A 13,578-nucleotide genomic window follows, 5' to 3' on the forward strand; every position below is an offset into this window, starting at 1 on the left:
ATGCACTCATTCCAAATTCCTCTTCATGCAACTTTAATGCAGGCATTAACTCTTTTATTCCATATCTCAGTCCTACTAAAGTGGTTTGGTTATCTTTCACTTTTGATCAGGGTCCTACCCCAAAGAATTAACCTGTCTTTTTCTCTTTCAGATGCTGATAGACTGGCTATATTTTTTCAGGATTTATGTGTTTTTACTTTAGGAATTAGTTATCTGGAGGAAGCTAGCTGAGAATCCAAAGTACTAAAACAAGTCTGGGATTTAACTACAGGTTTCCTAGCCCATGGCACACAGCACATTGTCGTGCGATAAAAACTGGGCTAGCATGCTGTGCCTTTAAAATAACAAAGCACAATGCCCTCAAGACAGCATAACACTTCAAAAGTAATCCAAATTTGTCAGGTACTTTGAACATCCTGAGGACATGCTAAAGAGCAACATAAATCCAATCTCATTTGTTCTTAAATCATCCATAATGTAATGATGTACTAGCAGATTGTCTATTTTCAATAAAATGCCTATGAACTTTCTCAAAGGAAAAAGAAGTTTAATAGCTACACGTATGATAATGACACAAAATAAATTTGAATGTATAGTAATAATTATTTGATGAAATACCTCCAGCAAGATGAGTAAAGCTCTTCTAAAATCCCCTGATGTTTCTGCAGTAATATCCTTTACCAAGTCCTTTTTAAATTCTACGAATAGATTATTTATGAAGAAAGATGTGAATGATTTGTTCCGAACAATTACAATAATTACAGAAGAAGAAGAATGCATTTTAATGTGAGCTTTGGTACTAATGATAGGAGCTAGAAATCACAGGAGAACACTAAATCACAATACAGTTAAGCAAATTATTTTTAAATGAAAACTTTAATCAATTAAGGAGGACAATGAATTGAGGAGTAGCGTGTAACATTTTATATATCCAACAGATATCAAGTTGATTAACATTTTACCATTAGTAACTAACATAACTCCAGCGGGAGTCCGAGGATCAGCGGCAGTCGGAGGAGCAGCGGCCGGAGGAGGAGCAGCAGCGGCCTATAAAGGCCCAGCGGGAGTCCGGGGATCGGTGGCAGTCAGAGGAGCAGTGTCGAGTGCAGCAGGGTCAAAAGTAATCAAAGAGTGATGTCACAGCCAAGAGGGTAAGTGATTGGCTGGTTGAGTGGGAGTAGTTTTCTTTCTCATTATCTTTTTTCTTGTTCTTAGCAGTAAGAAACCTTTGGCATTGTTGCCAAATTAAGTAATTTAAGAGTTAAGTCATGGCAGGAGAGCCCAGACCCATGTCATGCTCCTCCTGTGCTATGTGGGAAATCAGGGATGCTTCCAGTGTCCCTGGCGACTACATGTGTAGGAAGTGTATCCAGCTGCACCTCCTGACAGACCGCATTGCGGCACTGGAGCTGCGCATGGATTCACTCTGGAGCATCCGCGATGCTGAGGATGTCGTGAGTAGCACGTTTAGTGAGTTGGTTACTGCAGGTAAAGGTTACACAGGCAGATAGGGAATGGTTGACCATCAGGAAGAGCAGTGGAGGAAGGTAGTGCAGGGGTCCCCTGCGGGCATTTCCCTCCAAAACAGATACACCACCTTGGATATTGCTGGGGGAGATGACTCATCAGAGGAAGGCAGGGGCAGCCAAGTACATGGCACCAGGGGTGGCTCTGCTGCACAGGAGGGCAGGAAAAAGAGTAGGAGAGCTATAGTGATAGGGGATTCTATTGTAAGGGGAACAGATAGGCGTTTCTGCGGCCGCAAACGAGACTCCAGGATGGTATGTTGCCTCCCTGGTGCAAGGGTCAAGGACGTAGGTCCCCTGCAGTCAGAATCAGGGGAAGTCATAACGGGGAACAAAGAAATGGCAGACCAATTGAACAAGTACTTTGGTTCGGTATTCACTAAGGAGGACACAAACAACCTTCCGGATATAAAAGGGGTCAGAGGGTCTAGTAAGGAGGAGGAACTGAGGGAAATCTTTATTAGTCGGGAAATTGTGTTGGGGAAATTGATGGGATTGAAGGCCGATAAATCCCCAGGGCCTGATGGACTGCATCCCAGAGTACTTAAGGAGGTGGCCTTGGAAATAGCGGATGCATTGACAGTCATTTTCCAACATTCCATTGACTCTGGATCAGTTCCTATGGTGTGGAGGATAGCCAATGTAACCCCACTTTTTAAAAAAGGAGGGAGAGAGAAAACAGGGAATTATAGACCGGTCAGCCTGACCTCAGTAATGGGTAAAATGATGGAATCAATTAGTAAGGATGTCATAGCAGCGCATTTGGAAAGAGGTGACATGATAGGTCCAAGTCAGCATGGATTTGTGAAAGGGAAATCATGCTTGACAAATCTTCTGGAATTTTTTGAGGATGTTTCCAGTAAAGTGGACAAGGGAGAACCAGTTGATGTGGTATATTTGGACTTTCAGAAGGCTTTCGACAAGGTCCCACACAAGAGATTAATGTGCAAAGTTAAAGCACATGGGATTGGGGGTAGTGTGCAGACATGGATTGAGAACTGGTTGTCAGACAGGAAGCAAAGAGTAGGAGTAAATGGGTACTTTTCAGAATGGCAGTCAGTGACTAGTGGGGTACCGCAAGGTTCTGTGCTGGGGCCCCAGCTGTTTACACTGTACATTAATGATTTAGACGAGGGGATTAAATGTAGTATCTCCAAATTTGAGGATGACACTAAGTTGGGTGGCAGTGTGAGCTGCGAGGAGGATGATATGAGGCTGCAGAGTGACTTGGATAGGTTAGGTGAGTGGGCAAATGCATGGCAGATGAAGTATAATGTGGATAAATGTGAGGTTATTCACTTTGGTGGTAAAAACAGAGAGACAGACTATTATCTGAATGGTGACAGATTAGGAAAAGGGGAGGTGCAACGAGACCTGGGTGTCATGGTACATCAGTCATTGAAGGTTGGCATGCAGGTACAGCAGGCGGTTAAGAAAGCAAATGGCATGTTGGCCTTCATAGCGAGGGGATTTGAGTACAGGGGCAGGGAGGTGTTGCTACAGTTGTACAGGGCCTTGGTGAGGCCACACCTGGAGTATTGTGTACAGTTTTGGTCTCCTAACTTGAGGAAGGACATTCTTGCTATTGAGGGAGTGCAGCGAAGATTCACCAGACTGATTCCCGGGATGGTGGGACTGACCTATCAAGAAACACTGGATCAACTGGGCTTGTATTCATTGGAGTTCAGAAGAATGAGAGGGGACCTCATAGAAACGTTTAAAATTCTGACGGGTTTAGACAGGTTAGATGCAGGAAGAATGTTCCCAATGTTGGGGAAGTCCAGAACCAGGGGTCACAGTCTAAGGATAAGGGGTAAGCCATTTAGGACCGAGATGAGAAGAAACTTCTTCACCCAGAGAGTGGTGAACCTATGGAATTCTCTACCACAGAAAGTAGTTGAGGCCAAATCACTAAATATATTCAAAAGGGAGTTAGATGAAGTCCTTACTACTCGGGGGATCAAGGGGTACGGCGAGAAAGCAGGAAGGGGGTACTGAAGTTGCATGTTCAGCCATGAACTTATTGAATGGCGGTGTAGGCTAGAAGGGCTGAATGGCCTACTCCTGCACCTATTTTCTATGTTTCTATGTTTCTATGTCTTGGAGCGGCTGCAACGCATTCGGAAGTGGAGGGTGAACAGCCAGCTGTCGTGCTACATATAGGTGGAGTGTTTGCTAGTGCTGTTGGGGAGCGTTTAAACTAGCAAGGCAGGGGGATAGGAACCTATACAGGGAGGCAGAGGGATGTAAAAAGGAGGCAGAAGCAAAAGGTAGAAGGAGAAAAGCAAGAGTGGAGGGCAGAGAAATCGAGGGCAAAAATCTAAAAGGGCCACATTACAGTTTAATTCTAAAAGGACAAAGAGTTTTAAAAAAACAAGCCTGAAGACTCCGTGTCTCAATTCGAGGAGCATTAGTAATAAGGCGGATGAATTGACAGCGCAGATAGCTGTTAACGGATATGATGTAATTGGGATTACGGAGACATGGCTCCAAGGTAACCAAGTCTGGGAACTCAACATCCAGGGTCATTCAATATTCAGGAAGGATAGACAGGAAAGAAAAGGAGGTGGGGTAGCATTACTGGTTAAAGAGGAGATTAACGCAATAGTAAGGAAGGTTATTTGCATGAATGATGTGGAATCTCTATGGATAGAGCTGCGAAACACCAAAGAGCAGAAAACATTCGTGGGAGTTGTGTACAGACCACCAAACAGTAGTAGTGAGGTTGGGGATGGCATCAAACAGGAAATTAGGGACGTGTGCAATAAGGGTACAGCAGTTATCATGGGTGACTTTAATCTGCATATTGATTGAGCTAATCAAACTGGTAGCAATATGGTGGAGGAGGAGTTCCTGGAGTGTATAAGGGATGGTTTTCTAGACCAATATGGCGAGGAACCAACTAGAGAGTAGGCCATCCGAGACTTGATCTTGTGTAACGAGAGAGGATTAATTAGCAATCTGGTCTTGCGGGGCCCCTTGGGGAAGAGTGACCATAATATGGTAGAATTCTTCATTAAGTTGGAGTGTGACACAGTTAATTCAGAGACTAGGGTCCTGAACTTAAAGAAAGGAAACTTCGACATTATGAGACGTGAATTGGCTAGGATAGACTGAAGAATGATACTGAAAGGGTTGACGGTGGATAGGCAATGGCAGACATTTAAATATCACATGGATGAATTACAACAATTTGTACATCCTGGTGTGGCATAAGAATAAAAAAGGGAAGGTGGCTCAACCATGGCTAACAAGGGAAATTAGGGAAAGTGTTAAGTCCAAGGAAGAGGTATATAAATTGGCCAGAAAAAGCAGCAAACCTGAGGACTGGGAGGAATTTAGAATTCAGCAGAAGAGGACTAAGGGTTTAATTAGGAGAAGGAAAATAGAGTATAAGTGTAAGCTTGCAGGGAACATAAAAATTGACTGCAAAAGCTTCTATAGATATGTGAAGAGAAAAAGATTAGTGAAAACTAATGCAGGTCCCTTGCAGTCAGAATCAGGGGAATTCATAATGGGGAGCAAGGAAATGGCAGACCAATTGAACAAATATTTTGGTTCTGTCTTCACTAAGGAAGACATGAATAACATCGCGAACGTACTAGGGGACCGAGGGTCTAGCGAGAAGGGGGAACTGAAGGAAATCCTTATTAGTCAGGAACTGGTATTAGCGAAATTGAAGGGACTGAAGGCTGATAAATCCCCAGGGCCTAATAGTCTACATCCCAGAGTACTTAAGGAAGTGGCTCCAGAAATAGTGGATGTATTGGTGGTCATTTTCCAACATTCGAGAGACTCTGGTTCAGTTCCTATGGATTGGAGGGTAGCTAATGTAACCCCACTTTTTAAAAAAGGAGGGAGAGAGAAAACAGGGAATTATAGACTGGTTAGCCTGACATCGGTAGCGGGGAAAATGTTGGAATCAATTATTAAAGATGTAATAGCAGCGCATTTGGAAAGCAATGACAGGATCGGTCCAAGTCAGTATGGATTTATGAAAGGGAAATCATGTTTGACAAATTTTCTAGAATTTTTTGAGGATGTAACTAGCAGAGTGGATAAGGGAGAACCAGTGGATGTGGTGTATTTGGAATTTCAAAAGGCTCTTGACAAGGTCCCACACAAGAGATTAGTGTGCAAAATTAAGGCACATGGTATTGGGGGTAATGTATTGACGTGGATAGAGAACTGGTTGGCAGACAGGAAACAAAGAGTGGGAATAAATGGGTCCTTTTCAGAATGGCAGGCAGTGACTAGTGGGGTACCGCAGGGTTCAGTGCTGGGACCCCAGCTATTTGCAATATATATTAATGATTTAGACAAAGGAATTGAATGTAATATCTCCAAGTTTGTGGATGACACTAAGCTGGGTGGCAGGGCGAGCTGCGAGGAGAATGCTAGGAGGCTGCAGAGAGACTTGGACAGGTTAGGTGAATGGGCAAATGCATGGCAGATGCAGTATAATGTGGATAAGTGTGAGGTTATCCACTTTGGCTGCAAAAACAGGAAGGCAGATTATTTTCTGAGTGGTGACAGATTACTAAAAAAGAGAGGTGCAACGAGACCTGGGTGTCATGGTACATCAGTCATTGAAGGTAGGCATGCAAGTACAGCAGGCAGTAAAGAAGGCAAATGGCATGCTGGCCTTCATAGCAAAGGGATTTGAGTATTGGAGCAGGGAGGTCTTACTGCAGTTGTACAGGGCCTTGGTGAGACCACACCTTAAGTATTGTGTGCAGTTTTGGTCTCCTAATCTGAGGAAGGACATTCTTGCTATTGAGGGAGTGCAGCGAAGGTTCACCAGACTGATTCCCGGGATGGCAGGACTGGCATATGAAGAAAGACTGGATCGACTAGGCTTATATTCACTGGAATTTAGAAGAATGAGAGGGGATCTCATAGAAACATATAAAATTCTGATGGGATTGGCTAGGTTAGATGCAGGAAGAATGTTCCCGATGTTGGGGAAGTCCAGAACCAGGGGTCACAGTCTAAGGATAAGGGGTTAGCCATTTCGGACCGAGATGAGGAGAAGCTTCTTCACTCAGAGAATTGTGAACCTGTGGAATTCTCTACCACAGAAAGTTGTTGATGCCAGTTCGTTGGATATATTCAAAAGGGAGTTAGGTGTGGCCCTTACGGCTAAAGGGATCAAGGGATATGGAGAGAAAGCAGGAATGGGGTACTGAAGTTGCATGATCAGCCATGATCATATTGAATGGTGGTGCAGGCTCAAAGGGCCGAATGGCCTACTCCTGCACCTACTTTCTATGTTTCTATGTTTGCATGGGTCACACCAGCAATATGCACTTCTTTTAATAAAAGAGAATTACAAGTGATTTTGCCTTTTCTTTTTTTAAATTAAGTGAGCTAGGTGAAAGCACCTAGTACAGGACACCACCAAGTTTGAAAAAAGGTCCAAGACAAAGTAAGTCAGGAAATAGCGATAGGTGATGTCAAGCTTGGTTATTAAAAACTTGAAGATTACAGGAGGGAGAGACTGAGGGAGGTCATGCGTTCCACGGTTTAGTGGTCCTGGGAAAGTTTGAGTTAGAGTGGAGGCAATCGTGGTTTTATTACAGCGAGGATAGACGGAGGGGAAGAGAGAGTAAATTGGCATATTTTCAATTTAGGAGGAACAAAAGATGAAAGTTAAAAGCATTTGCAACAGAGGTAAAGAGGTTGGAGGTGAGAAGTGATGAAAATAGAAATATTGAAACAGGAGGAGCAAGCCATTCAGCCTCTTGAGCCTGTTCTGCCACTCTGTTAGATCATGGTTGATCTGTACCTCGACTCCACTCAGCTGTCCTTTCTCCAAATCCCCTGATACCCTTACCTAACAAAAATCTATTGATCTCAGTCTTGAAAATTTCAATTGTCCCAGCATCTACAACCTTTAGGGGGGAAAGAGTTCCAGATTTCCACAACCCTTTTAGTGAGTTTAAGATAAATGATCAGATAACAAGTTTATTCTTATATCCTGTCCTGCAGTGTAAGCACAATCTGTTTAGGAATGTGAGAAGCGCCTATCTGCAAAAATATGGGAGCAGTATTCAAATTTTGGATGGATTTGGGCTGCTAAAAGATTGTTGAAAAGAATGAGGCGTTTAGGACAAAGAGGGAACTGAGATTCCTCTAGGCAACTTTAACAATCAAAATGTGGGAGATCTATTTCAAATTAGAAGAAATAGTGAAACCAAGACTGTAAATAGGGGAAGGGCGTAGGGAACAGTTATAAGGTTACTTTTGCCTCACAGATAAAGCTTGGCAGCAATTTAAATGTAACAGTACAACAGTTAAGTCATATCCCAATGTGAGCATACGGCATAGCAGTGTAAGACTTCTGGGGCAGAAGTTTGAGTTTCACACCACCTGGAATAAAGTTCAGCCTGATGCTGTTTTTAAATAAGTGCTGTGAAATGGGCATTCTCACCCATGCTCTCAAGTGATAGAGAATTCAAACAGGCTGCATTTAGACAGGTTGAGAAAACACAGACTCCCATGTCTACATGCGACTGAGCACATTGCATTAAGTCATCAATCAACTTGACATTTTAGGACATTTGGGTACGAGCCAATTAAAGGTTAAAAGACTATCAAATGAGCCAATAAGGTCAAAGAAGGCGAGTTCTTTTCTGTAAATTGAACCAGGTATAAGTACAGCCATTTTGACCATGTGGTCTCAGAAGGACAAAGGCCTGGCTTAAAGCCAGAAGCTTGTTGCTGCTGCCAAAATAAAGTTACATTAAAACTACAACCGGAGTTCGTATTTCATTAGAAATTAAGAGATCTAACACAAGCCACATAAAATTTACCAATCGGCAGTGGAGCTCTGCACATTTGTGTAAGTGCATGTGTGTAAGCACTTGTGTGAAATTCTTTCATGGCAGCAGGAGTGTGAAATTGCAGCCCATAGTATGCTAAACTCATGCATGTAACTGTAGCACTGATCCGCGAATCAGGCATGGAGGCCAGCACACCCAGTTCAAGACACTCCTGAACTTCCGGTCATTAATTTTAATTACCGGAATATCGTGAGCGCTGTGAATCGGACACACTGACCCTTGTACTTGATTGGCCAATCGGTGCTCCTGTCAAGCGAGGCTCCACAATGGAAGCCTTGCCTCGTAAAATGTTACCTTGTATCTTTGAGCAATTGAAAGAAACAAGATTATCATGGGGAATAGAAATGAATCATAGAAATCATAGAAATTTACTGCACAGAAGGAAGCCATTCGGCCCATCATGTCTGCGCCAGTCGAGAAAGAGCTATCCAGCCTAATCCCACTTTCGGCTCTTGGTCTGTAGCCTTGCAAGTTACGGCACTTCAAGTGAATATCCAAGTATTTTTAAATGTGATGAGGGTTTCTGCCTCAACCTCCCTTTCAGGCAGTGAGTTCCAGACCCTAACCGCCCTCAGGTGAAAAAAGTCTCCTCAACTCCCCTCTAATTCTTCTACCAATTACTTTAAATCTATGCCCCCTGGTTATTGACCTCTCTGCTAAGGGAAATGGGTCCTACCTATCCACTTTATCTCGGCCCCTCATAATTTTATACATCTCAAGTAAGTCTCCCCTCAGCCTCTTCTGTTCCAAAGAAAACAACTCCTGCCTATCCAATCTTTCCTCATAGCTAAAATTCTTCAGTCCTGACAACATTCTTGTAAATCTCCTCTGAACCCTCTCTAGTACAGTCATATCTTTCCTGTATTGTGGTGACCAGAACTGCACGTAGTACTCTAGCTGTGGCCTAACTAGTGCTTTATACAGTTCTAGCATAACCTCCCTGCTCTTATATTCTATGCCTTAGCTAATAATGGCACGTATCTCATATGCCTTCTTAACCACCTTATCTACCTGTCCTGCTGCCTCCAGGATCTGTGGACATGCACTCCAAGGTCCCTCGGTTCCTCTACATTTCTCTGTGTCCTATCATTTATTGTGCATTCCCTTACCTTGTTAGCCCTCCCCAAATTCATTACCTCACACTTCTCTGGATTGAATTCCATTTGCCACTTTTCTGCCCTCCTGACCAGTCCAATGATATCTTCCTGCAGTCTACAGCTTTCTTCCTCACTGTCAACCACACGGCCAATTTTTGTATCATCTGCAAACACCTTAACCTTGCCCCATACATTCAAGTCTAAATCATTGTTATGGGATCGAATACTGAGCCCTGTGAAACCCCACTGGAAACATCCTTCCAGTCACAAAAACACCCGTCGACCATTACCCTTTGCTTCCTGTCACTAAGCCAATTTTGGATTCAATTTGCCACTTCTCCTTGGATCCCATGGGATTTTACTTTTTTGAAAAACCTGCCATGTCGGAACTTGTCAAAGACCTTGCTGAAATCCACGTACACTACATCAAATGCACGACTTTCATCGACCCTCGTTACCTCCTCAAAAAATGCAATCAAGTTAGTCAGACACGACCTTCCCGTTACAAATTCATGCTGACTGCCCTTGATTAATCCGTGACTTTCTAAATGATGATTTATACCATCCCACAGAATTTTTTTCAACAACTTTCCCACCACTGAGGTTAAGCTGACTGGCCTGTAATTACTCAGTCTATCCCTTTCTCCATTTTTAAACAATGGTACAATGTTAGCAGTCCTCCAGTTCTTTGGCAGCACACCTGTAGCCAGAGAAGAATGGTAAATGATGGTCAGAGCCTTTGCTATTTCCTCACTTGCCTCTCTTAACAACCAGGGATACATTTGATCCAGACCTGGTGATTTTTTTCTATCAAAGTTGCTAAACCTTCCTCTCTCTCTATGTTTATCTCATCTAATATTTCACTTTCCTCCTCCTTAACTACAATACTAGGTGAAATCAAGATGTAATGATTCAATCACTGAATTATGAGAGAAATTGAGGTTATATGTACTGAGGGCCTGTGATCTGAAACCAGTTAATGATTATAGAGTGGCGTCATTAGCAACAGAGTGAATGGGGTTGGATGATGAGTGGATGAGATCACTAATTCTTTGAATATTTTTCTTTAAATGTGAGCGCTGATGTGGTGTCACAGTGTGTTGGAGCATCAATGTATGGCATCATACTAGTGGGAAAAGAATCACACAAGTTTGATTCCACCACACTGTTGAGTTAAGGACTTCACCTCCGCTGCCCCAGCCCCCTCACATATGGTGAGAAAAAGTGAATGAAGAGTTATCCTGCAGGTTACTCTCATATACTTCCCAGGTGGCTAGTTTGGAGCAGCATCAGTGGAGGCATCTCAAATTAAGAATTGCAGACCCAATTTTGAGTAAAGAACTTCGGGCTGGGGTGGAAAACTAAATGCTGATGTCATAAATGGATGAGCTAATGAGAGAATTACAAAATCTTAACTGTATGATGAGCTGAATTAACATGCATGTCACATGTTCACTAAAGTACCCTGTAGTATTGACATCTACCGAGATTGATTCAAGCTTCTCGCACACTGGTGGACTCAAAAGGAGTTCCTCCCATTTGAATGCTGATATCATCAGAGGATCGATGTTTAAACAAAATTGCTCCCTAACTTTGTAAGTATTTCAGTTTTTTATAAAAAGGATGATGCTTCCTTTTATGAGAACATTTTTCCGTAGCCCCATGTCCTGTTGGATTTATTTTCTATTCCAGGGGAAAGTAGAGGCATGCACCCTTCTAAAAAAAACTTTTATTTTTTACTTATTTGGCGAGTTTTCCAGATTTTAGAGTAGATATAATGGTGGATCATCTACCCGAATTGCTGCTCACTTTTCCATTTCAACCTTCCCAAGAGCTATGCTTTGGAAATTCTGTCCACCCACTACCCCTCCCATATTTTGATTTGACAATCTTGCATTGGGGAGGGGTGAAACTGGGCATGGATGGGGCACAAAACAGGTGGTATTGCATTTGCCAAGTATTGTACAACATGCCCGCTATTCAGTTCTATTCAAGTATATGAAATTGAATATCGGACAAGCGACCAATGCGATATTGTGGTTTTACAGCCCACCCATGCCCAATTTCACCCCCTGTAACTTCACAAGTACAGATAATGAAAGGCAGTCACTAGCCACATTTTAAAATCAATACATTAAATCTGTACGTGAATTGCAGGCCTGACTGACCAGAAACTATTTATGTTTTGCTGTTTCAATTTGTCAGTTGTCTGAAGTTTGAGTCCAGCACCAATTGCTACACTCTACCAGAAGTTCTCTCTTAAACATGAGGGCTGCTACAAAAATCAAGACTTGTGTAGCATGCTACTTGATAAGCTCATAATAAAGGATGAAACTGAGCACTGTGTACAATGAGCAAGTGTGACCTTAGCTCCTTTAATGAGACTCCAGAGTGCAGGTACCTCGTGGGTGGCCTGCTTATATACCGTGCTCTCAAGGGATGCTGGGATCCCTTGGGACTCCAACAGGTAGGTCCTCTGGTGGTAGTGTAATACAGGTTGCAAGGGGTTAAATACACAACATCACTCCCCCGTGAAGTCAATAGTACACTTATTTACAAGGTGAGACGATCGGGGGGTTTTCGTTCCCTTGTCGATCGTCTCGGTACAAATGCAGGTGTGGGTGAGTTGGCTAGTTCTTCACTGGGCTGATGGGCAGCCGGCCTTGCCGGGCTGCTGGGGATGGTGAGTTTGGCTTCGTGGTCAACCATGATGTCAGTTGCCACCTGTGTGTGTGTTGGAGGGTCAAAGTTGGTGGTGTCTTCTTCGGTTTGTTCGTAGCTGTTGGTGAACGCAATTTGATTTGGTCCAAATGTTTTCTGTACGTTAGTCCATTGGCCAATTTGACCTGAAACACCCTCTTCCCCTCTTTGGCTGTGACCGTGCCAGCGAGCCATTTGGGACCATGTCCATAATTGAGTACAAACACAGGATCATTGACCTCAATATCGATGACAAATCTGCGCAGTCAGGGTACACACTTTGTTGATGCCGCCTGCCCTTCACGTGATCATGGCGATCAGGGTGGACAAGAGAGAGCCTTGTTTTGAGCGCCCTTTTCATGAGCAGCTCAGCTGTGGGAACTCCGGTGAATGAGTGGGGTCTGGTGCGGTAGCTGAGCAGCTCTTGGGTCAGCTAGGTCTGCAGGGAGCCTTTCGACACACGTTTCAAGCTTTGCTTGATGGTTTGAACTGCCCATTCTGCCTGGCCATTGGATGTGGGCTTGAACAGGGCAGATGTGACGTGCTTGATCTCATTGCGGGTCATGAATTCTTTGAATTCAGCACTGGTGAAACACGGCCCCTTGTCGCTGACCAGGACATCAGGCAGGCCGTGCGTGGCAAACATGGCTCGTAGGCTTTCAATAGTGGCCGTGGACATGCTTTCAGACATTATCGCACATTCAATCCATTTTGAGTAAGCGTCCATGACAACCAAAAACACTTTGCCTAGAAATGGGCCCGCATAGTCCACGTGGATCCTCGACCACAGTTTGGAGGGCCTCGACCACAAACTTAGCGGTGCCTCTCTGGGTGCATTGCTCAGCTGAGAGCAAGTGTTGCACTGGCACACACATAACTCTAAGTCTGAGTCTATGCCGAGACACCACACATGGGATCTGGCTATGGCTTTCATCATTACAATGCCTGGGTGGGTGCTGTGCAGGTCATAAATGAACGTATCTCTGCATTTCTTGGGCAAGACCACGCGATTGCCCTACAACAGACAGTCCGCCTGCAGGGACATTTCGTTTTTGCGCCTGTGCAATGGCTTAATCGCCTCCTGCATCTCCATTGGGATGCTGGACTAGCTCCCATGGAGGACACAGTTTTTTTTTTACCAAGGACAGTAAAGGATCCTGGCTGGTCCAGGTCCTGATCTGGCAGGCGGTGACGGGGGACTTCTCGTTTTCGAATGCATCCATTACCATGAGCAAGTCCGCTGGCTGTGCCATTTCATCCCCGGTGGTGGGCAATGGCAGACGACTGTGCCCGGTCTGTGGCGGATTACATAGTTGTATGCCGACAGCGTGAGTGCCCATCTTTGGATGCAGGCAGAGGTATTGGTGTTAATCCCTTTGCTCTTAGAGAACAGCGATATGAGCAGCTTGA

At 44.0% G+C, this 13,578-nt stretch overlaps 1 protein-coding gene across 5 annotated transcripts in view; it reads right to left on the reverse strand.

Annotated features, from left to right (window-relative positions):
* The window catches only part of anxa3a (annexin A3a), a 111,601-nt gene that overhangs the window by 29,345 nt on the left and 68,678 nt on the right, over window positions 1-13,578 (reverse strand). For all 5 annotated transcript variants that reach the window (XM_070863900.1, XM_070863903.1, XM_070863899.1 and 2 more), the window contains exon 8: window positions 619-698. In XM_070863900.1, coding sequence (XP_070720001.1) covers window positions 619-698 — 80 coding nt within the window. The remainder of the gene's footprint in view (window positions 1-618; window positions 699-13,578) is intronic.

The sequence above is a fragment of the Pristiophorus japonicus genome, chromosome 2 (genome assembly GCF_044704955.1).
Source record: "Pristiophorus japonicus isolate sPriJap1 chromosome 2, sPriJap1.hap1, whole genome shotgun sequence".
Classification (NCBI taxonomy): Eukaryota; Metazoa; Chordata; class Chondrichthyes; family Pristiophoridae; genus Pristiophorus; species Pristiophorus japonicus.